This window comes from Heterodontus francisci, chromosome 42 (genome assembly GCF_036365525.1).
Source record: "Heterodontus francisci isolate sHetFra1 chromosome 42, sHetFra1.hap1, whole genome shotgun sequence".
Taxonomy (NCBI): domain Eukaryota; kingdom Metazoa; phylum Chordata; class Chondrichthyes; order Heterodontiformes; family Heterodontidae; genus Heterodontus; species Heterodontus francisci.
This window is the reverse complement of record NC_090412.1, coordinates 28,167,329-28,189,652: the sequence shown is the minus strand read 5'-3', so window position 1 is coordinate 28,189,652 and position 22,324 is coordinate 28,167,329. Positions and strand designations below refer to the sequence as shown.

The 22,324-nt window shown below is 46.4% G+C and overlaps 1 protein-coding gene across 5 annotated transcripts in view; it reads right to left on the bottom strand.

Moving 5' to 3' along the window:
• Positions 1-22,324, bottom strand: part of LOC137355290 (tolloid-like protein 2) — a 230,483-nt gene that overhangs the window by 55,696 nt on the left and 152,463 nt on the right. For all 5 annotated transcript variants that reach the window (XR_010970902.1, XM_068020251.1, XM_068020254.1 and 2 more), the window contains one exon: positions 8,713-8,815. Coding sequence is in view for 4 of the 5 variants with exons in the window: in XM_068020251.1 (XP_067876352.1) it covers positions 8,713-8,815 (103 nt within the window). In the remaining variant the exon portion in view is untranslated. The remainder of the gene's footprint in view (positions 1-8,712; positions 8,816-22,324) is intronic.

Below are 22,324 nucleotides of genomic sequence, written 5' to 3'. Positions count from 1 at the left end.
ATTAAGCTCAGCCCCAATCTCAGATTCAAGGGAATTCCCATTGAAAAACCCATTGTGTCCTGTCTGAAATGGTGATGGCTGTGGGAGGCGAGGCACCTTCCAGTCTCACAGAAATGGCATGACAGTGCGTGAAGCCTTGGGCTTCATAACCTCTTCTGTGCCAGTGCAACATCCATCGATCTCCAAAAAGTTACCTGCGGTCTCTTGGAGTGAGCTGTCAATCTAGGCATTAGTGAGAGGTTTGTTTTGGAGACCCTGTGCGTACCAGTAGCTGGACTCGGACTAAGCATACTCATTTCACACAAATTCTTACAGCCAGACAACTTTCACAGCATCAGTCTGTGAGAGATCGGAGAAGGGACCCTGTATAATCCCACATTCTGCTGAGTGTCTGTACAGGCAACCCTTAACATCGCTGTTACAATACTGAAATGGATCACATCTAAACAATGGTATTCAAACTTACTGACATCGTGTTTGTTCATAGAACCTATCATGGAGATTAAGAGAGAGGCAGCCAGTGATCTGGGGAATGCAGCCAACCTACTGAGGCTGGTCACGGGCCCTCTACATGGAGCAGAATAGGGAGGGGGCAGGAGGTGGGTCACAGTCATAGTTAGAATAGTTGCTTAAATCACTGGTGAAAATGAATTGAACACTTTAATGAATAACACTGAATCACTAACAATTCCACTTTGTAATATGTAGGATAAGGTGTAAAACGAATTGTTCTCTCATTTTAAAACTTGAACTTTAGTTGTTCAATTTTTATTTTAGAAATTTATGGATGTACCGTTCATAAATGGCACAGTCCAGACCAAACTAAACGTTAAAGGAGGGAGAATTGCCCTTCTTGAAGCGATGAGGTTTGCGTGCTGGCATCTCTGCTGACGCGGAGGAGCTGATGGTGAAGTTGCAAAGACGGAGCTCGGCGGACAAGAGCCTAACGCGGGCCGCAAACCATACTCCCTTTCATCTAAAATTCATTCTTGGAATATGGGCATCATTATGGAGGCTGCTGTTTATTGCTCATCGCTAGATGCCCTGAGAAGGTGAGCCATTTTCTTGAAATGCTAGAGTCCATAAGGCAGGATGGTGAGTGACTTGGACGGGAACTTGTAGGTGCTGTTGTTTGTGTGTGGCTGCTGCCTTTGTCCTTCTAGGTGGTAGAGGTCATGGGTTTGGAAGGTGCTGTCGAAATAGGCTTGGCAAGTTGCTGCTGTGGAACGTAGGCACAGGAGGAGACCATTCAACCCCTCGCATCTGTTCCACCATTCAATTACATGTGGCTGATCTGTATCTTAACTTCCTCTACCTGCCTTGCTTCCATAACCCTTTAACTAACAAAAATCTATCAATCTCGGCTTTGAAATTTCCAATTGAACCCCAGCCTCAACAGCTCTGTGGGGGGTGAGATAGAGTGTTCCAGATTTCCACTGCCCTTTTTGTGAAGAAGTGCTTCCTGACATCACTCCTGAACAGCCTGGCTCTAACTTTAAGGTTATGCCCCCTTGTTCTGGACTCCCCCCACCACAGGAAATGGTTTCTCTCTATCGACCCATCTTAAACATCTCAATTAGATCATCCATTAATCTTCTATACTCAAGGGAGTACAAGCCCAGTCTATGCAACCTGCCCTCATAATTTAACCCTTTTAGCCCCAGTATCATTCTGGTGAATGTAAGTGGGAGGGAGGGCAAATCCATAGTTTGCAGAGCAGAGTAGCAATTTGGGTAAGATCCAGCAGATGGCATCAGGGACAGAGAGTTGAATAATGATAACAGCTCATTAGGAACTAAGGCCACATCAAGACAATATAGTTCAAAGCTAAAATTAAAGGCTCTCTATCTTAATGCACAAAGCATTCATCATATGATGATGAATTAATGGCACAAAATAGAGATAAATGGGTTTGAGCTAATAGCCATTACTGACATATGGGGTAGGAACTTCCTGAAGTGTGGGTCAGACGCCCACACTGTGCGGGAAACAGCAATTATCGTAACTGTCCTCAGGGAGGCCAGTTAATGGCCAGACAGCAGGCTCGCCATCCAATCACAGGTCTTCCAGCTTGAAAGGCGCGGCAGGCTACAATGGTGCTTCAAAATGGAGGCTGCCTCTCTCCAACTTTGTTAAACTTAAATTTTAAAAATGGCTTTTGCAGCCAGTGGTGGGGGAAATCTCTCTGCAGTTTAGCCTGTGGCTGTTCCAGCTTTATAAAGGTTCCCTGTTTTTAGAATCACAGAGTCATTTACAGCACAGGAGGCCATTCGGCCCATCGAGTCCAAGCCGGCTCTCCTCGGAGCTACACTGTCAGTCTCACTCCCCGGCTCAACCCCTGTAGCCCAAATCTATTTCTCTCAGGTGGCCATCCAACTTTCTCTAGAAGTCTCTGCTTCCACCACCCTTGTGGGCAGCGAGTTTCAGATCATTACAACTCGCTGCATTAAAAAAAACATTTTTCCTCATATTCCCATTACATCCTTTGCCCAAAACTTTCAACGTGTGTCCCCCTAGTCCTTGTATCATTTGTTAAAGGGAACAGTTTTTCCTTGTCTAATTTATCTAAACCGTTCATAATCATGTACATATATTAAATCTTCCCTCAATCTCCTTCGGTGCAGGGAGAACAAACCCAGCTTATCCAACCTAACCTTGTCAACAAAATCCTCCATCCGTGGAACCACTCTGGTAAATCTCCCCTGTCCCCTTTCAAGGACCCTCATATCCTTCCTAATGTGTGGTGACCAGAACTGGATGCAACCCTCCAGTTGGGATCTGATCAGAGCTTTATAAAGTTTCAGCATAACTTCCCTTCTTTTGTACTCAATGCCTCTATTTATGAAGCCCAAGATCCAATATACTTTACTAACCACTCTCTCAATATGTCCTGCCACCTTCTAAAATCGCTGCCCAGGAACCCCCAGGTCCCTCTGTTCTGCACACTCTTCAGAACTGTGCCATTAAGTATATATTGCCTCTCCCCTCACACTTATCAGTATTAAATTTCATCTGCCACCTCTCTGAACATTCTGCTAGCCTATGTCCGGTTGCAGGCCATTCACATCATCCCAACTGTCGGCCGCACCTCCAAGCCTGGTGTCGTCAGCAAACCCCAAGATTCTACTCTGCATTCCAAGATACAAATCATCCATATATAATCGAAAAAACCAGCGGTCCCAGCACTGACTCCCGGGGAACCCCACTGTCCACCACCCCCAGTCTGAAAAGCAACCATTCACCATGACCCACTGTTCTCCGTCCACAAGACAACTTCCTATTCAATCGGACACTGACTCTCCCATTCCACGAGCCTCAACTTTGCCAACCAGCTCCCGACGTGGTATCTTATCAAATACTTTCCAACAACATCCACCGTATTCCTCTCATCGACCCTTTCTGCCACTTCATCCAGAAACTCAACCAGATTTGTCAAGCACAATCTGCCCCCCCCAAAAATCCATGCTGGCTATCCCTTTTGTACTCAATACCTCTATTTATGAACCCCAAGTTCCCATATGCTTTACTAACTACACTCTCAATATGTCCTACCACCTCAAAGATCGATGCACCCCCCCCCCCCCCACCACCCCACCCAGGTCTCTCTGTTCCTGCACACTATGCCATTAGGTATATATTGCCTCTCCCTATTCCTTCTGCCAAAATGCATCATCTCACACTTGTCAGTATTAAATTCCATCTGCCACTTCTCTGCCCATTTTGCTAGCCTGTTGCAGACAGTTCATATCATCCTCACTGTTTGCTACACCTTCAAGTGTGGGGTCATCGACAAATTTAGAAATTCTTCTCTTTATTCCAAGATCATAGGTTTAAGGTGCGAGGGGCAAAGTTTAGAGGGGATGTGCGAGGCAAGTTCTTTTACACAGAGGGTGGTGAGTGCCTGGAACTTGCTGCCAGGGGAGGTGGTGGAAGCAGATAAGATGTCTCTTAAACGTCGCTATCGTAACAAATTCATGAATAGGAAAGGAATAGAGGGATACGGGCCCTGAAAGTGCAGAAGGTTTTAGTTTAGACAGGCATCAAGATCGGCGCAGGCTTGGAGGGCCGAATGGCCTGTTCCTGTGCTGTACTGTTCTTTGTTGGAATTTCATACTGAGTTTGAGAATAAGGTGGTTAAGTCAGAATCTAGGGTCTTAAATTTAAACAATGCCAATTGCAGAGGTATGAAAGGCAGGGTGGCTGAGGAGGATTGGAAATGATATTAAAAGATATGACTGTAGATGAATGGCCAGGCCCAGATGAAATATATGCTAGGTTAGTAAAAGCAGCATGGGAGAAAATTGCTGAAGCTCTAACCATCATCGTTCAATCCTCCCTGGCTACAGGAGTGGTGCCACCGGATTGCCAACATTATAACATTATTTCAAAAGGAAGGAAGGGATCATCTGAGCAATTATAGGCCAATTAGATTAATTTTGGTTGTAGGCAAATTATTATATACCTCAGTGGTATCTGGGTGCCCCTTACCTACACCAGTTAATATAAGGAAACATTTTTCCACCCAGAGGGCGGTAGGCAGCTGGAACTCACTGCCTGAAAGGGCGGTAGAGGCAGAAATTCTCACCCACATTTAAAAAATACTTGGATGTTGACTTGCAGAGTCGGGATCTGCAGGGCTACGGACCTAGTGCAGGAAGGTGGGATTAGGCTAGGTAGATCTTCATCGGCTGGCACAGACACGATGGGCTGAATGGCCTCCTTCTGTGTCATAAATTTTCTATGATTCACTGGCAAATATTTAAGGAAATAGAAATAATTCATAATTCTCATAAAATGTACATCTACTTGCGGAATAAAAACTACTGGAAAAGTGGTCCAACCATGGCTAACTAGAGAAGTTAAAGATAGTATTAGATTAAAAGACAAAGCTTGCAATATTGACAAGAGTAGTAGTAAGGAGGAGGATTGGTTAAAAATCAGCAAAGGATGACCAAGAAAATGATAACGACAGAGAAAATAGAATGAGAGGAAACTGGCAAGAAATATAAAAATAGATTGTAAGAGCTTTTACAAGTATGTAAGAAGAAAGAGAGTAGCTAAAGTAAACATGGGGCACTTAGAGACAGAGACGGGAGAAATTATAATGGGGAATAAGGAAATGGTAGAGACGTTAAACAAATATTTTGTGTCTGTCTTCACAGCAGGAGACTCAAAAACAACCTGGAATTATTGGGAACCAAGGGTCTAATGAGAGTAACTAATATTGCGAAAGAAAAAGTACTGGAGAAATTAATGGAACTAAATTCCCTGGACCTGATGACCTGCATATTAAGGTTTTAAAAGGAGGCTGCAGAAATAGTGAATGCAGTAGTTTTTATTTTCCAGAATTTCCAAGATGCTAGAATAGTCCCCATGGTTACCAAATGTCACCCCACTGTTCCTGAAAGGAGGGAAAACAAAAATAGAGAACTATAGGCCAGTTAGTCTGACGTCAGTAGCAGGGAAAATGCTAGAATCTATTATTAAGGAGGTGGCAACAAATTCACAATGTGATTAGGCAGAGCCAACATAGTTTTATAAAAGGGAAACCGTATTTGACTTAGCAGGGAGAACAGGGTGGATGTAGTATTTTTGTATTTTCAGAAGGTATTCAATAAGGTGTCACACAACAAATGGGATTGGGGGTAATACATTATCAAGGGATGTGGGGCAAAGGTAGATATACAGAGTGAGGATTGGTGAACAAATGGTTAATTACTGGGCAGTATAATGTGCGGAAGTGTGAAAGTGTCTAGTAGGAAGAATGGAAAAGCAGAATTTTTTTTTTAAAAGGTGAGAGATTAGTAAATGTTGGGATTCAGAGGGATTTGGGGATCCTTGTGCTCGACTCACAGGAAGTTGACATACAAGTCCAGCAAGAAATTAGGAAGGCAAATTATATGCTGGCCTTTATTGCAAGATGGTTGTAGTATAAGAGTAAGGAAGTCTTACAGCTATTATATCGGGATTTGATGAGACCACACTGGAAGAAGCAGCCGGAATTTAAAGGAGGCGGTGACCCCGCCCACCGGCTGGAACGTCAAGGCGAGCCGGCCTCTGCTGGCCCTGGAAGCCACCACCGTATTTTATGGTCCTCAGGCAGTTAATTGCCTTGAGGTCACGGCTTCCACCTCTCTAAGAGGGGATGCCCGGGAGTGGTGGCCACTGCTGGGACTGCAGCTGTCCCCGAAGGAACAGCCGTCAAGGAGGCCTGGAGTGCATGTAAGTGGAGTTGGGGATCACCAGGGCCGATCAGGCAGGCCCCGGCAAGGGGGTCGATCATGAGGGCAGGATGGGGTATTCAGATGGGGGCATCACTTGTCACTGGGGGGACCCTCTGAATGGTACAGGGTGCCCAAACAGAAGGGATTCCCCACCCCACTGTGACCTCTGGGAGGCCGCCATGTTTTACTGGGCAGCCTCCCCAGATGGTGAAGTGCCATCTGTCACTGGTAAAATACCAGCGGTGACGGAAAAAGGCCCTTACATGGCCATTAATTAGTCACTTAAAGGCCTCAATTAACCCAAGGGTGGGTGGGCTGCCCACAACCTCCCCCGCCACTGGTAAAATACCAGTGGAGGCGGGAAGATGACGGGCATGGTGCCCCCGCCATCCCGCCCGATTTTACACCTACCACCGCCCCAACTCCACTTACCAGTTCGCTCCCAGGGTGGGGGGGTGGGGGTGGAGTGCTGTAAAATTCCGGCCACTGTTTGCAGATTTGTTCTCCTTACCTATGGAAAGGTATACTTGTCTTAGAGGGGTGTCACCAAAGGTTCACTAGATTGATTCCTGGGATGAGAGTGCGGACCTCTGAGGAGAGATTGAGTAGAATGAGCCTATACTCTTTAAAAGAATGAGAGGTGATCTCATTGAAACAATAACGTTCTTAAAGGGCTCGACAGGGTAGAAGCTGAGAGGCTGTTTTCCCCTGGCTGCAGAATCCGTGAACAGTCTGAGGATGAGGACTGAGATGAGAAGAAATTTCATCACTCAGAGGGTTGTGAATCTTTGGAATTCTCTATCTCAGAGAGCTGTGGAGGTTCAGTCGTTCAGTATGTTCAAGACCAAGATTTTTGGGAACTAAAGGAATCAAGGAATATGGGGATAGAAAATACTCTGATCTATCTTTCTTAGATTTCACACTTCCCAATATTGAACTCCATCTGTCACTGTTTTGCCCATTCACGTCATTTATCAATGTCCCTTTGCAACTTTCTGCTCCCATTGACACCATTTACTGCACCAGCTAATTTAATTTGTCAGCAAACTTAGATACGTAGCTCTTGTCTAAATAATTTATATAGTGCATCTTATAGATAGTACATACTGCTGCCACAGCGCGCCAGTGACTGTTGAAGGTGGTGGATGGGGTGCCAATCAAGTGGGCTGCTTTCTCCTGGATGATGACGAGCTGCTTGAGTGTTGTTGGAGCTGCACCCATCCAGGCAAGTGGAGAGTATTCCATCACACTCCTGACTTGTGCCTTGTAGATGGTGGACAGGCTTTGGAGAGTGAGGAGGTGAGTTATTTACACAGAATTCACAGTCTCCGACCTGCTCTTGTAGCCACGGTATGTGTGTGGCTGGTCCAGTTAAGTTTCTGGTCAATGGTGACGCCCAGGATGTTGAGAGTGGGGGATTCCGCGATGGGGTAATGCCATTGAATGTCAAGAAGAGATGGTTAGATTCTCTCTTGTTGCAGATGGGTCATTGTCTGGCATTTGTATGTTGTGAATGTTACTTGCCACATATCAGCCTGAATGTTGTCCAAGTTTTGCGGCATGTGGGCATGGACTGCTTCAATATCTGAGGAATCGCAAATGGAACTCAGCACTGTGCAATCATCAGTGAACATCCCCACTTCTGACCTGATGATGGAGGGAAGGAAGCAGCTGAAGATGGTTGGGCCTAGGACACTACCTTGAGGAACTCCTGCAGTGATATCCTGGGACTGAGATGATTGACCTCCAACAACCACAACCATCTTCCTTTGTGCTGGGTATGACTCCAACCAGTGGAGAATTTTCCCCATGATTCCCATTGACTTCAGTTTTGCTAGGGCTCCTTGATACCATACTCGGTCAAATGCTGCCTTGATGTCGAGAGCAGTCACTCTCACCTCACCTCTGGAGTTCAGCTCTTTTGTTACTTTGTCCTTGTGAAACAAAAACGTAACACGGTATATTCAGGCCTTCACAGCCCATTACACATCCGATCTGATCACTAATTCCATCAGGCGTCATTCTGCTCTCCATTAGTTTAAAACCCAGAGAAAGAACAATAGTGAGTGTCCCGAGGGCGCACTCAGTAATGCACCCCCCAATGTGGTGCTGACTCACACACATCACAAGGTCCAGAGTCGGTATCCGATCATTGCCAACACCCTGACCTCTGGCACTAGGTCTGTACTGATTGGTTTGCAGCGATCCCTGTCGGATGGTGCATAATACGGATATTGGGCAAGAACAGGAGCAGGCTCAATTGTGATGCCATCCATGATATAATAGCCAGTCCACAATAACTGGGATCATACATGATGGATGGTCAGTTGGCACAGTATTGGAGAGTAGCTGCGCCCCCACCGCACCCCACCCCTCTCCCCCGGGGCACCAGAATAGGAAGAGAAATGTCAGCTTCACCTGGACAACAAATACATTACACAAAGAAACAGGTTGTAGCTGTACAAGACCAGGAGGTGAGAGATCGTACCCAGGAGTGGTGCCTTCCTCCAGTACCCATTCCGTACCTCAATGTAATCGTACCAGCACAGACGGCTCTTAAACAGGTCCATAGTCGTGAAGTTTAATAAGATCTGCAAAACACACAACAATTTGTTCAAACTGTGCAGTATTATACTGCCTAAACTTCTCTACCTCCTTTAAGATGCTCCTTAAAATCACTCTTTGATCAAGCTTTTGGTATTACTCTCCAACAGACAGAATGCCAACAGGCTGGATCCGGTGGTGTGTACAAAAATGGTGGCGCTCCCGCTTGTGATGTTACGTGCGGCAGCCATTTTGCCTGTATGCGGCCTTCGACCCCCTCCCCCCGCCCCCCCCCAATCATGTGACTGGGGCAGCATTGGTGATGTTATTCATGCCGTCACCTGATGTTGGAGCAGGTGCTGGTGCCATCTTTAAAAGGCTGTCAGTCCCGCATTTACTCTCCTTGCATTGAATAGCAACTTACTGCAGCAAAACTTCACTCAGAAAGCATCACCCCGGGCATCATTCCGACCATGTCAGAGCAAGGGCGGCCCCACGGGGTTCAGTGATGCCTCCCTGCTGATTCTCCTCCAGGCTGCAAGAGAAAAGCGTCAGGTCCTCTTCCCCAGTGATGGCAAGAAGAGGTTCTCCCGCAAGCCTAGACGGAGATCGCAGAGGAGGTTAGCAGCCATGGGGTCACCTGTCGTAACTGGGTCCATTACAGGAAGAGGGTCAATGACCTCCTACGCTCAGCCAAGGTAAATTGCACGGTTCCACACAGCTTGCTGTGATCTGCTTGCCCACAAGCGTAAAGATGCAGAGTTGACACACCCATTCCAATGATCGGAAGGTCATAGCGTAATGATAGCAGATGACTGACTGCCTAAGTCTCCCACATTTCTATCTTAGCCCAATTGAGACCCATGACAGGCGCTGGAGCTGGCTGGGAGCAAAGGAGCATGTGCCATATCGGACGCCGAGCTCGGGGTCCCAGTTGAAGAGAGTGATGATTGACAAACACAGAATGAATCTAAACTACATTTTATAGAGAAATGCAATGGTCATCATTGCAACATGTGTACCATAGCAACTAAATGTCTGTTCTTTACATTGTATCTTGCAGGGTGGCACTCACAATTGCTTAGAGACAATGAGGAAACATCGACAACCTCTGAGGAAGAGACACACTTCGAGGATGCACTGTCCCATGACACTCCTGCACCTTCCACCAGCGCAGATACTCTCACCTCGGTGGATATCTGAGCGGCATTAGATTCAGGGTCACAAGCTGGTGAGACCACTGCACACACGCCCGAGTTGCTGGTTGAGGCTGAGGCAGCCCAGGCCTCTGACAGTCGGAGGACTGAGGGTGGCCAGGCCCAGGCTGATGACGAGCCTCTGGTGTCGGCAGCACAAGGCATGCTGGAGCAGCAGGGAGAGGTGAGGCAACATCTGGTGCAGATGCCTGAGGCCATGCGCAGCCTTGAGCGGATGGTGAGGGAGTCCATCCAAGCCATGACTACTGCCATGTCCCAGGCATATGAGTGCATGGCTTCATCCATCGTGAGGTTGGCGACCCTCTTGGAGAGCCAGATCCCACAGATATGCCAATGACCTGCAAACACTTCACTTAAGCAGTGGCAGGTGTTGCAAAAGTGCCTCTGTTTTGTTAATTTTTGAGGGGTGTGGGGGGGGGGGGGGGGGTGGGTGGGATTCATTTTTGAAAGATTGAAGAAATGTTAAACTTTGGATTTTCAAAGAGGGTCATGTAAAGGCCACTTGACTTTGAAAAACAGTCCCTGGAAATGTTTTTTTTTGTGAGGAAAACAAGCCTTTCTGGGAAACCACCTGACTTCCAGCTCAATAAACAACAGAGAACTTTGGACAGCTGGAAACGTTCTTTACGAAGTGGTGACAGGTCAAGATTGATGGAGTTCAAAAGTTTGACCTCCTGTTGTGGGCTTCATTTTTGAATTGTTTGGAGTTGTAGTTGAACTCTATCAAAGGGAGCGAATGTCTAAGGAGAGAAGAGAATTCTCAAGGAAGAGAAGACCACAATCCAGTTCAGCTTTCCAGCACCTCTCTAAAAGACCCTGAGAAGTCCACTCTGTCAACTCATCTCATGTCTTTGAAGAAAAACCTGCTAAATTAATTTTCAACATCGCCTGAAAGAGCAGTCCTAAAAGATCCCACTGACTCACATACATGTACTTGGACTGTATGTCAGTTTTGGAACACAACATATCTCATCTGCTGTTTCTTCAAGAATGAGCAAGCATTCAGCCCAAGTGTTTTTTTGTCTGTAACAGAGCTTTGAAAACAAAAATCCCTTTATTTTTCAGATTAACAGGTGTATGTGAGAGAGTGTAAGGGGCTAAGGTAAAAAGGGAACTTTAATATTTCAATCTGTGTGTTTATGCTTTAGTTCATTACTGGTTAAGACTTGTTTTATAATAAACTGATAATTTTGTTGCTTATTAAAGAAACCTGATTGGTGTGTTTTATTCTGGGATAAAAATAGAGTCAATGATTGACTGTATCGGTAAGTCGGAAAACATTTGAGCCTGTGGAAGTTGAACAAACAGTGCACTCCTCCCACCTTGGTCGTAACACAGGGTGAGAGAAAGACCAGGAGCCTGGAGAGTGTTCTTGCACCTTGTGCTTCTATGGAGAGCAGGAAGGTTCCAACGAGCCTTGAAGGAGGAGGAGAGGATGCGTTCCACATCTGGAGTCTCCCCTCTGGGCAAATAGAGTATGGACACCACCTCCTCAGCCCCTCCGCTAGTGAGACCAGCTCCAGCAGCCGTGATGCCTGAGAACAGTCCTGCACCTGTCCAGGAATACTTCGGCACCCAGAGGACAGCCGCTGAAGTCATCCCAGGCCAAGGGGTGTCATGAGCAGCAGCCTGCCTCCAGTCCAGCGGTCAGTGCAGAGGTCACACTATGAGGGAGCACCCACAAATTAATTAATTGAATGTGTTTTCCTACAAATCAGCCTTTATCGTCTGAAAACCACATTCCACCATAGAGAGATGATGTGTCTTTCAATTCCCTCATAAGCCTTACAGCATTGTCAATGTGATCACTGACATCATTAACATGCCAATATGCATGATGGTTAATTGCACAAATGATGTCACATGGGCAATGACTGTTTGTTGCTGCCATTCATGCTGGAGGGACAGATGTCATAGAAACAGAGGACTTGAGACTACATGCATGATGGTGAGTTTTGAGAGAAAACATATTTATTGAAATTCATGGATTGTGGAAACATGCATTTATCAGTCTCTACCTTGCCTCCTTTTGTGCTGCTCACCATGTCTGGCCTCCATCACTGCTCTCTGATTTCCCATGCATGCTTGTCATTGTGTGCTCTCTGTGTTTTCTTTGTCCGACTATGTCTTATGCTCCCTTACTGCTTCATCTTGTAAGGTCTCCTCCCCCTCTGTAATGCAATGTTGTGCAGAACGACACGCCCAACCCTGTCTGTTGCATACTGTAGCTGTAGCTACAAGAGAAGGTGAGCTGGGAGAGTGAAAGGCAGTGGCACCTGGGAGTGGCGAAGTATGTATGAGCGATGGCAGCTGCCTGGGAAGTGGGCACACACTTGGAGGAAGCGCTGCCTGTGGTCACACACTGGTTGGACATTAATTGAAAGTAACCTCTTTCTGGTTATGAAGGCAGCTGGTTGGTCCATGGGAACCTCGATGGCCACGTGCATGCAGTTGATGCTGCAGAGCATTATAATGCCTTCAACGGATTCACCTGAGCAACCATCGAGCAGGCTATTGGTATTGCTGAAGATGCTGTTCCACTGCCACAGTAAATCTGGTGGAGCCCTACAGTATGCAACAGACACGGTTGGGCGCGTCGTTGAAGTCTGCTGTGTTCTGCACAACATTGCATTACAGAGAGCGAGGAGGCCTTGCAAGATGAAGAAGTATGGCAGCATGAAACATTGTCTGACAAAGAGAACACAAAGAGCGCACAAGGGCCTGTGGGAATCCCGCAATGGCCCAAAATCCAATGCCTTCTCAACCTGACTCCGGGTCTGTCCTGTAGTGTACATAGTCGCCGGACCTCCTGAATAGCGTATTAGTCACATCCTTGGTGCAGCGGTGCACTGCAGATTGAGACACCATACATTGCCAGTGGATCCCTGGAATGATCCAGAAGCATAAAGGTTTAGGCCATGGTAATTTTGAGGGCCACATGCATGGCGTGACCACCAAAGCCTATTGGTTGCAAATCATCATTCAGCAGTGCACACAGGCGTGCGATGGCCTCTCTGGACATCCGCAGTCATCTCTGGCACTGGCGCTCAGACATTTGCAGGTATGTCATTCGAGTCCTATAGACTCGCTGGCGTATCTGGGCTACTCTTCGTATTGACGGCTGCTGCTGCTTGCTTCTAGGAGCTTCCTCTTGAGCCGCAGTTGACTCGTGGGCCAACCTCTGCTGGAGATGCCTCATCACAGCAAGGGGACCCAGGAATACATGGTTAATCAGACCCATCTCTATCCTCCATGTAACTTCAGCTGAAGTATATCTATCTGGCCAAAGATTTGTGTTAATTTTGGCTTTCAGGATTCAGGTTTGAACTCTATGGTATGACTTGATGTTGCTGTCACAACTTTTCAATAAGTGTGAGTCATCATGACCATCACAATACCATGAGTTAGTTGCCTGCACTGGACCCCCGAAAAAATAAACCTATACAGTTGCCAAGTTCCCCCTTTCCCTCCCCAACAGTATCCACTTGCAGAGTTTCCCCCCCTTGCCGCCCAACAGCATCCACTTCCCCTAACATCTGCAGATTACACACGAACATACAAACTAGGAGCAGGAGTTGGCCATTCGGCCCCTCAAGCCTGCTTCACCATTCTATAAGATCATGGCTGATCTGTTTGTGGACACAACTTCACTTTCCTGCCTACCGCCGATACCCTTTGACTCCCTTGTTTGACAAGAATTTGTCTACCTGTGCCTTAAAAACATTCAATGACCCTGCCTTCACCGCTCTCTGGGGAAGAGAGTTGCATAGACTCACGACCCTCAGAGAAAAAATCCTCATCGCAGTCTTAAATGGGAGACCCCTTATTTTTAAACTTTGACCCCTAGTATTACTCTCTCCCACTAGAGGAAACATCCTTTCGACATCCACCCTGTCAAGTCCCCTCAGGATCTTATATGCTTCAATAAGATCACCTCTCATCCTTCTAAACTCCAGTGAATACAGACCCAACCTGTCCAACCTTTCCTCAGAAGGTAACCCTCTCATCCCAAGAATCAGTCGAGTAAACCTTCTCTGAACTGCTTCCAGTGCAGTTATATTATACAGGGCCTTGGTGAGGCCACACCTGGAATATTATGTGCAGTTTTGGTGTCTTTATCTGAGGAAGGATGTTCTTGCTATAGAGGGAGTGCAGCGAAGGTTTACCAGACTGATTCCTGGGATGGTGGGACTGACGTATGAGGAGAGATTGAGTCGGTTAGGATTATATTCGCTGGAGTTCAGAAGAGTGAGGGGGGATCTCATAGAAACCTATAAAATTCTAACAGGACTTGACAGGGTAGATGCAGGAAGGATGTTTCCGATGGTGGGGGAGTCCAGACCCAGGGGTCAAAGTCTAAGGATACGGGGTAAAACTTTCAGGACTGAGATGAGGAGAAATCTCTTCACCCGGAGAGTGGTGAGCCTGTGGAATTCGCTACCACAGAAAGCAGCTGAGGCCAAAACATTGTATGTTTTCAATTAGTTAGATGTCGCTCTTGCATCTGAAGGGATCAAAGGGTATGGGGCGAAAGCGGGAACAGGCTGTTGAGTTGGATGATCAGCCATGATCATTATTAATGGCAGAGCAGGCTCAAAGAGCCGAATGGCCTACTCCTGCTCCTCGTTTCTATGTTTCTTTCCTTTAAGTAAGATTGATCTTAGTGGCAATTCCACAAGATAACAACGGATAACTTACTTAAGCTTTGCAGGCACCGAGGATTCTCACCTCAGTGGCGCCAGCTTTTCAAGGACAAAAAGGTGACGACATGTGAGTGCCGCAGGTCATGCAGAAGATTGCAAATGGCTGGTAGTATTGTGGCAAATTAAATACTAATACATGTAAAACAGTATAAACTACGATCCTGTCGCATCATGGCAGATGTGGCGCCACGGAACTTTGCTGCCTTCGAGAAAATCGGAAACCTGCATTATGGGGTCGGATTCCATGACGGACAAATCTACTCCGTTTCTCCCCAATCCCACCTTCCAATAGAGCACAAAGTCCAGCCCAACATGTGCAAAGCCCTGGGCCTATTGTCTGTCGTGGCTGTTGGTGATTCTACACCAAGCAGGGGACAGTCCGTGTTCAGTGGGGAGCTGAATGACTATGATCCACGTAGGAACAGTGTCTGGACTCATTGTTGAGATGTTACACAATGAAAAGTGACACACTTTGCTATATTTCCAATGCTCTCCTCGTGCCAGAAATGGTCAAGTAACCAATTAGCAGTCATCATGTGGGTCAGATGGCAACAAAGGCCTCCCTCCCTCCCCCGCCATCCCCACCCCCTCCACAGATCCTCAGTATGAGGAGGACAGGAGTACATTCCTGGTATGTATCAGTTTATCAAATTAAAACACTGTTATTCACAGAATTGCTACAGTGCAGGAGGAGGCCATTCAGCCCATCATGTCTACACTGGCTCTCTGAATGAGTAATTCACAATTCCATTCCCCTGCCTTCTCCCCATAACCCTGCACATTCTTCCTTTTCACATAACCGTCTATTTCCCTTTCAAATGCTTCAATTGAACCTGCTTCCACCACGTTCTCAGGCAGTGCATTCCAGACCTTAGCCACTCGCTGCGTGAAAAAGCTTTTTATGTCGCTTTTGCTTCTCTTACCAAATACTTTAAATCTGTGCCCTCTCGTTCTCGACCCTTTCGCGAGTGGGAACAGTTTCTCTCTATCTACTCTGTCCACACCCCTCAATTTTGAATACCTCTTTCAAATCACCTCTCAGTCTATTTTTCTCCAAGAAAAACAGTGCTAACTTCTCCAATCTATCTTCATAACTAAAGTTCCTCATCCCTGGAACCATTCTCATGAATCATTTCTATATTCTTTCTAATGCCTTCACGTCTTTCAAGTGCACTGAGGCCAAACTAGTGTAGTATACAAGTTCAACATAACCTCCTTGCTCTTGTACTCTATGCCTCTATTAATAAAGCCCAGTATACTGAATGCTTTATTAACCGCAGTCTCAACCTGTCCTGCCACCTTCAATGACTTATTTACATATATACCCAGGTCCCTCTGCCCCTGCACCACCTTTAGAATTGTACTCTTAGTTTTACGACTGACATAAAGCATGCTCAAACACATTTCAAAAGAACATGCAAAGTCACACAAGTGTAGAACTCATGCGCACATGCATACAGATGTGGCACAAGTACAATCACACACTCATACAGAAAGGCCACAGTCTCATGCGCACACTGTTCTGAAGTTAAAGCTGAGGAACATGGTTTGGACACTGGAGGGAGCTTTACTCTGTATCTAACCCCATGCTGTACCTGTCCTGGGAGTGTTTGATGAGGACAGTGTAGAGGGAGCTTCACTCTGTATCGAACCCCGTTTTTTTTCTTTCTCTTTCAAGAAGGTGGCCTTTATACCCCAGGCCCCTTTTATGTATGTTATGTCGAAGGGGCCTTTATTCCTCAGGCCCCCTTTATATACATTTTAACAATAACCTTATTAAAATCGAATAAATAAACCAAACTCAAATTAAAATGCCATTCTCCGCATCAATTACGTACTCCAGTCCCTGCGGTGCCCACTGGTCACGGAAAGCCCTAAGCGTACCGGCGGACACCCCATGTTCCTTCTCCAGGGACACCCGGGCGCGATCGTAACCTCGGAAGAGGGGCAGACAATCAGGGAGGACGGACCCCCCGATGGCCCGCAGCCTGGACCTGTGAATTGCCACCTTGGCCAGGCCCAGGAGCAGACCGACGAGGAGATCCTCCTCCTGGCCCACACCCCTCCACTTCGGGAGCCCAAAGATCAGGAGCGTGGGACTGAAGTGCAGCCAAAACTTGAGGAGCAGCCCCTTCAAATACTCAAAGAGGGGCTGCAACTTCATACACTCCGTATATACATGGAACACGGATTCGTCCAGGCCGCGGAAATGACAAATGACCTGGGATTCTGTGAACCTACTTAAAAGCCTATTGTACGGGACTGCCCTGTGCAGCACCCTCCACCCCAGTTTCCCGATGTAAAGGGGGAGGAGTCCCACGTGACCGCCCTGCGTCATGAGAGGGGCATCTCCCCGGTCGCCACGCTTTGCCCCAGGACCTGCGCGTAATCATCCCAGAGGACGTCCCAGAACGCCCTGAGGAACTCCACTGTCAGCCCGTCTAGCCCCGGGGATTTGCCCCTTGCGAGCTAGTGGAGGGAGCCGGTCAGCTCCGCCAACGTGAGCGGAGCCTCCAATCTTTCGCCGCCCTCCGGGCTGACCTTCGGCAGATCCTCCCACAAAACTCTGCGCACCTCCTCGCTGGACGGATCCGGACAGAACAATGCACTGTAATAGGTACAGAACAGGAGGTCCATTCCCACCGAATCCGCGGTGGAGGATCCATCGTCGGCCAGCAGCTCAATGAGCTGCGTACGGACCCCCCGCCATTTTTCCAGCAAGTAGAAGCAGGGTGAGGCACTGTCCAAATCTTCCAGGATCTATGATCTGCAGGTCCCTCAGCGCGCCCTTCTCTTTGTACGCCTGCCACAGGGCCGGGTCCGCAACGGCATGACTGAGGTGGGACCCCAAGTCGAGCATCTCCCTCTATAGGCGCCTGATCTCGGCTTCCCGTCTCTTGGTTGACCCCTTCGTGTACTCCTGACAGAAGACACAGATGTAATCTGTGCCACCAACTAGTGAAAAGGATGAAGAGGAACAAATTTGTAAGAAATTTACAGAGAGATGAAAGAATTATAGAGTAGTTATAATGGGGGACTTTAATTATCCAAATATAGACTGGGATAGTAGTAGAGTAAAAGGGGGGGGGGGGTGCGCAAAGGTTCCTAGAGCGTGTTCAGGAAAATTTTCTGCAGCAGTATGTTTCCAGTAAAACAAGAGGGGGGAGCCACTACCAGACCTGGTTCATGAGAATGAGGTAGGCCAAGTGGATCAAATATCGGTAGGAGAACATTTAGGGGACAGTGACCATTGTATCAGAAGATTTAGGATGGAAAAGGACACAAAGGCCAAACTAGAGTAAGAATAATTAACTGGGGAAAAAGCCAACGTCAAAGGGGTAAGAAATGGATCTAGGCCTAAGTATATTCCCATGAAGGTGAAAGATAGAGCAAACAAATCCAGAGCTCCCTGGCTGACGAAAGAGATAGAGAAGAAGAAAAAGTGTGCTTATGACAGATGTCAGGTAGGTAATACAATGGAGAACCAGAGTGATTATAAAAGGTTCAAAGGGGATGCAAAAAAGCAAATAAAAGCAGAGAGAGTATGAAAAGAGCCTGGCAGCTAACATAAAAGGGAATCCCAAAGTCTTCTAGAGACATATGAATAATAATAAGGTGGTAAAAGGTGGAGTAGAGTCGATTAGGGACAGAAAGGCAGATTTGCACATGGAGGCAAGGGGAATAGCTGAGGTATTAAATGAATACTTTGCATCTGGATTTACCAAGGAAGAAGATGCAACTCAAGCCACAATGCAAGAGGAAGCATTAATACACTGAAAGGAGGAGGTATTAGATAGGCTGTCTATACTTAAAGTTGATAAGGCACCAGGACCAGATGAGATGCATCCAAGGAGACTGAGGGAAGTGAGAGTGGAAACTGCAGAGGAACTGGCCATAATTTTCCAGTCTTCCTTAGACTGGGGTGGTTTCAAGAACTGGAGAATTGTAAATGTTACACCCGTGTTCAAAAAAAAATGTAAAGATAAGCCCAGCAATTACAGGCCAGTCAGTTTAACTTCAGTGGTGGGAAAACTTCTAGAAACAATAATTTGGCACCAAATTAATAGTGATGTGGATGAATGCAGGTTAATTAAGGACAGCCAGCATAGATCCGTTAAGGGACAATCATGTTTAACTAACTTGGAGTTTTTTTGAGGAGGTAACAGAGAGGGTTGATGACGACAATGCTGTTGATGTGGTGTACATGGACTTCTAAAAGGGTGTTTGATACAGAGTCAACAGATTCGTGAGCAAAGTTATAGTTTATGGAATAAAAGGAACAGGAGCAACATGGGTACAGAATTGGCTGAGTGACAGGAAACAAAGAGTAGTGGTTAATGGATGTTTTCGGGCTGGAGGAAGGTTTGAAGTGGAGGGGTGAAATCATAAAGGAAATGAATGGCCTGTTCATGTGCCATACTGTTCTTTGTTCAAAGAGAGGGCATGAAAGAAATCGGCAGGCAAAATCAAGGTGACCCCAAAGATGTTTTATCAATACATTAAAAGTAAGAGGATAACAAAGGAAAGAGTAGGGCCCATAAAAGACCAAAAAAGTAACCTATGTGTAGGGGTGGAAGATATTGGTATGGTTCTTAATGAATACTTGGCATCTGTTTTTTCAGAAGAGGGGGACGATGCAGATATTGTAGTAAAGGAGGAAGAGTGTGAAGTATTGCATTTGATAAACACAGGGAGAGAGGGAGTATTAATGCAATTAGCATCCTTGAAACTGGATAAAAATAACCCATAGCCAGATGAAATGTACCCTAGACTGTTAAAAGCAACCAGAGAGGACATAGCGGAAGGTCTGACCATTATTTTCCCATCCTCGCTGGCTACAGGTCTGCTGCCAGAGGATTAGAGGACTGCTAATGTTGTACAAAGAACAGTACAGCACAGGAACAGGCCATTCGGCCCTCCAAGCCGACGCCAATCTTGATGCCCGTCTAAACTAAAACCTTCTGCACTTCCGGGGACCGCATCCCTCCATTCCCATCCTATTCATATATTTGTCAAGATGCCTCTTAAACGTCGCTATTCTACCTGCTTCCACCACCTCCCCTGGCAGCAAGTTCCAGGCACTCACCACCCTCTGTGTAAAGAACTTGCCTCGCACATCCCCTCTAAACTTTGCCCCTCTCACCTTAAACCTATGTCCCCTAGTAACTGATTCTTCCACCCTGGGAAAAAGCTTCTGACTATCCACTCTGTCCATGCCACTCATAACTTTGTAAACCTCTATCATGTCGCCCCTCCTCCTCCGTCGTTCCAGTGAAAACAATCTGAGTTTATCCAACCTCTCCTCATAGCTAATGCCCTCCAGACCAGGCAACATCCTGGTAAACCTCCTCTGTACCCTCTCCAAAGCCTCCACATCCTTCTGATAATGTGGCGACCAGAATGGTACGCAATATTCTAAGTGTGGCCTAACTAAGGTTCTGTACAGCTGCAGCATGACTTGCCAATTTTTATACTCTATGCCCCGACCGATGAAGGCAAGCATGCCGTATGCCTTCTTGACTACCTTATCCACCTGCGTTGCCACTTTCAGTGACCTGTGGACCTGTACGTTTGTTTAAAAAGGGAGTGAGGGATAGACTGAATAATTACAGGCCACTCAGTCTAACCTCAGCAGTCGGCAAATTATTGAAATCAATTCTGAGAGACAGGATTCACTTCGAAGGGCACAGATTAATTAAGGATAATCATGGATTTGTTAAGTGAAGATTGTGTCTAACCAACGTGATTGAATTTTTTTGAGGAGGTAACAAGGAAGGTAGATGAGGGCAGTGCAGTTGATGTGGTCTACATAGATTTTAGCAAGGCTTTTGACAAGGTCTCACATAACAGACTGGTTAAAAAAATAAAAGCTCATGGGATCCAGGAAAATGCAGCAAGGTGGATAGAAAATTGGCTCAGTGGCAGGAAACAAAGGGTAATTGTTGACGGCAGTTTTAGCGACTGAAGGGCTGTTCCCAGTGGAGTTCCGCAGGGCTCAGTACTGGGTCCCCTGCTATTTGTGGTATATGTTAATGATTTGGATGTAAATATAGGGGGCATGATCAAAAAGTTTGCAGACTACACAAAAATTGGTCACGTGGTTGATTGCAAGGAGGATAGCTATAGGCTGCAAGAAGATATTGATGGTCTGGTCAGGTGGGCAAAGAGTGCCAAATGGAACTTAACCCAGACAGGTGTGAGGTGAAGCATTTGGTGAGATCTGAAGCATTTGGTGAGATCAAACAAGGCAAAGGAATACACAATAAATGTGAAAATACTGAAGTGTAGAGGAAATGAGGGACCTTGGAGTAAATATCCACAGGTCCCTGAAGGTAGCAGGACAGGTCGATAAGGTGGTTAAGAAAACATATGGAATGCTTGCCTTTATTAGCTGAGGTATAAAATATAAGAGCAGGGAGGTCATGCTGGAACTGTATAACTCATTGGTTAGGCCACAACTTGAGTACTGTGTGCAGTTCTGGTCACCTCATTACAGAAAGGATGTAATTGCACTAGAGAGGGTACAGAGGAAATTTACAAGGATGTTGCCAGGACTGGAAAAATGTAGCTATGAGGAAAGATTGGACAGGCTGGGGTTGTTCTCCTTGGAACAGAGGAGGCTGAAGGGAGATTTAATTGAGATGTGCAAAATTGTGAAGGGCCTGGATAGACCTGCTATTTACCTTAGCAGAGAGCTCAGTGACTAGGGGGCTTGGATTTAAAGTGATTGGTAGAAAGATTAGAGGGGAGATGAGGTAAGGTTTTTTCACCCAGAGGGTGGTGGGGGTCTGGAACTCACTGCCTGAAAGGGTAGTTGAGGCAGAAACCCTCAACTCATTTAAAAGGTGTCTGGATATACACCTCAGGTGCTGTAACCTGTAGGACTATGGACCAAATGCTGCAAAGCGGGATTAGGCTGGGTGACTCATTTATTGGCCAGTGCAGACACGATGGGCCAAGGGGCCTCCTTTTGTGTCATAAACGTTCTATAATTCCTCCAAGGGTCAGTGTTGGGACCCTTGATCTTCCTGATATATATTAATGAACTAGACCTTGGTGTACAGGGCACAATTTCAAAATTTGCGAATGATATGAAACTTGGAAGCATTGTGAACTGTGAGGAGGATGGTGTAGAACTTCAAAAGGACAGAGACAAGTTGCTGGAATGGCCAGACAGGTGGTAGATGAAGTTCAATGCAGAAAATGTGAAGTAATTCATTTTGGTAGGAAGAACATGGAGAGACAGTATAGAATAAAGGGGGTACAGGAGCAGATGGACAAGTTGAGAGAGCAGTTAATAAAGCATACGGTATCCTGGAATTTATTAATAGGGATATTAATAGAGTACAAGAGCAAGGGCGGTCTGTTGAACTTGTATAAAGACACTAGTTCGGCCTCAGCTGGAGTATTGTATCCAATTCTGGGCACCGCACGTTAGGAAAGACGTGAGGGCATTGGAGAGAGTACAGAAAAGATTCACGAGAATGGTTCCAGGGATGAGGAACTTCAGTTACGAAGATAGATTGGAGAAATTGGGACTGTTTTCCTTGGAGAAGAGAAGGCTGAGAGGACATTTGATAGAGGTATTCAAAATCATGAGGGGTCTGGACAGAGTGGATAGGGAAAAGCTACTAAT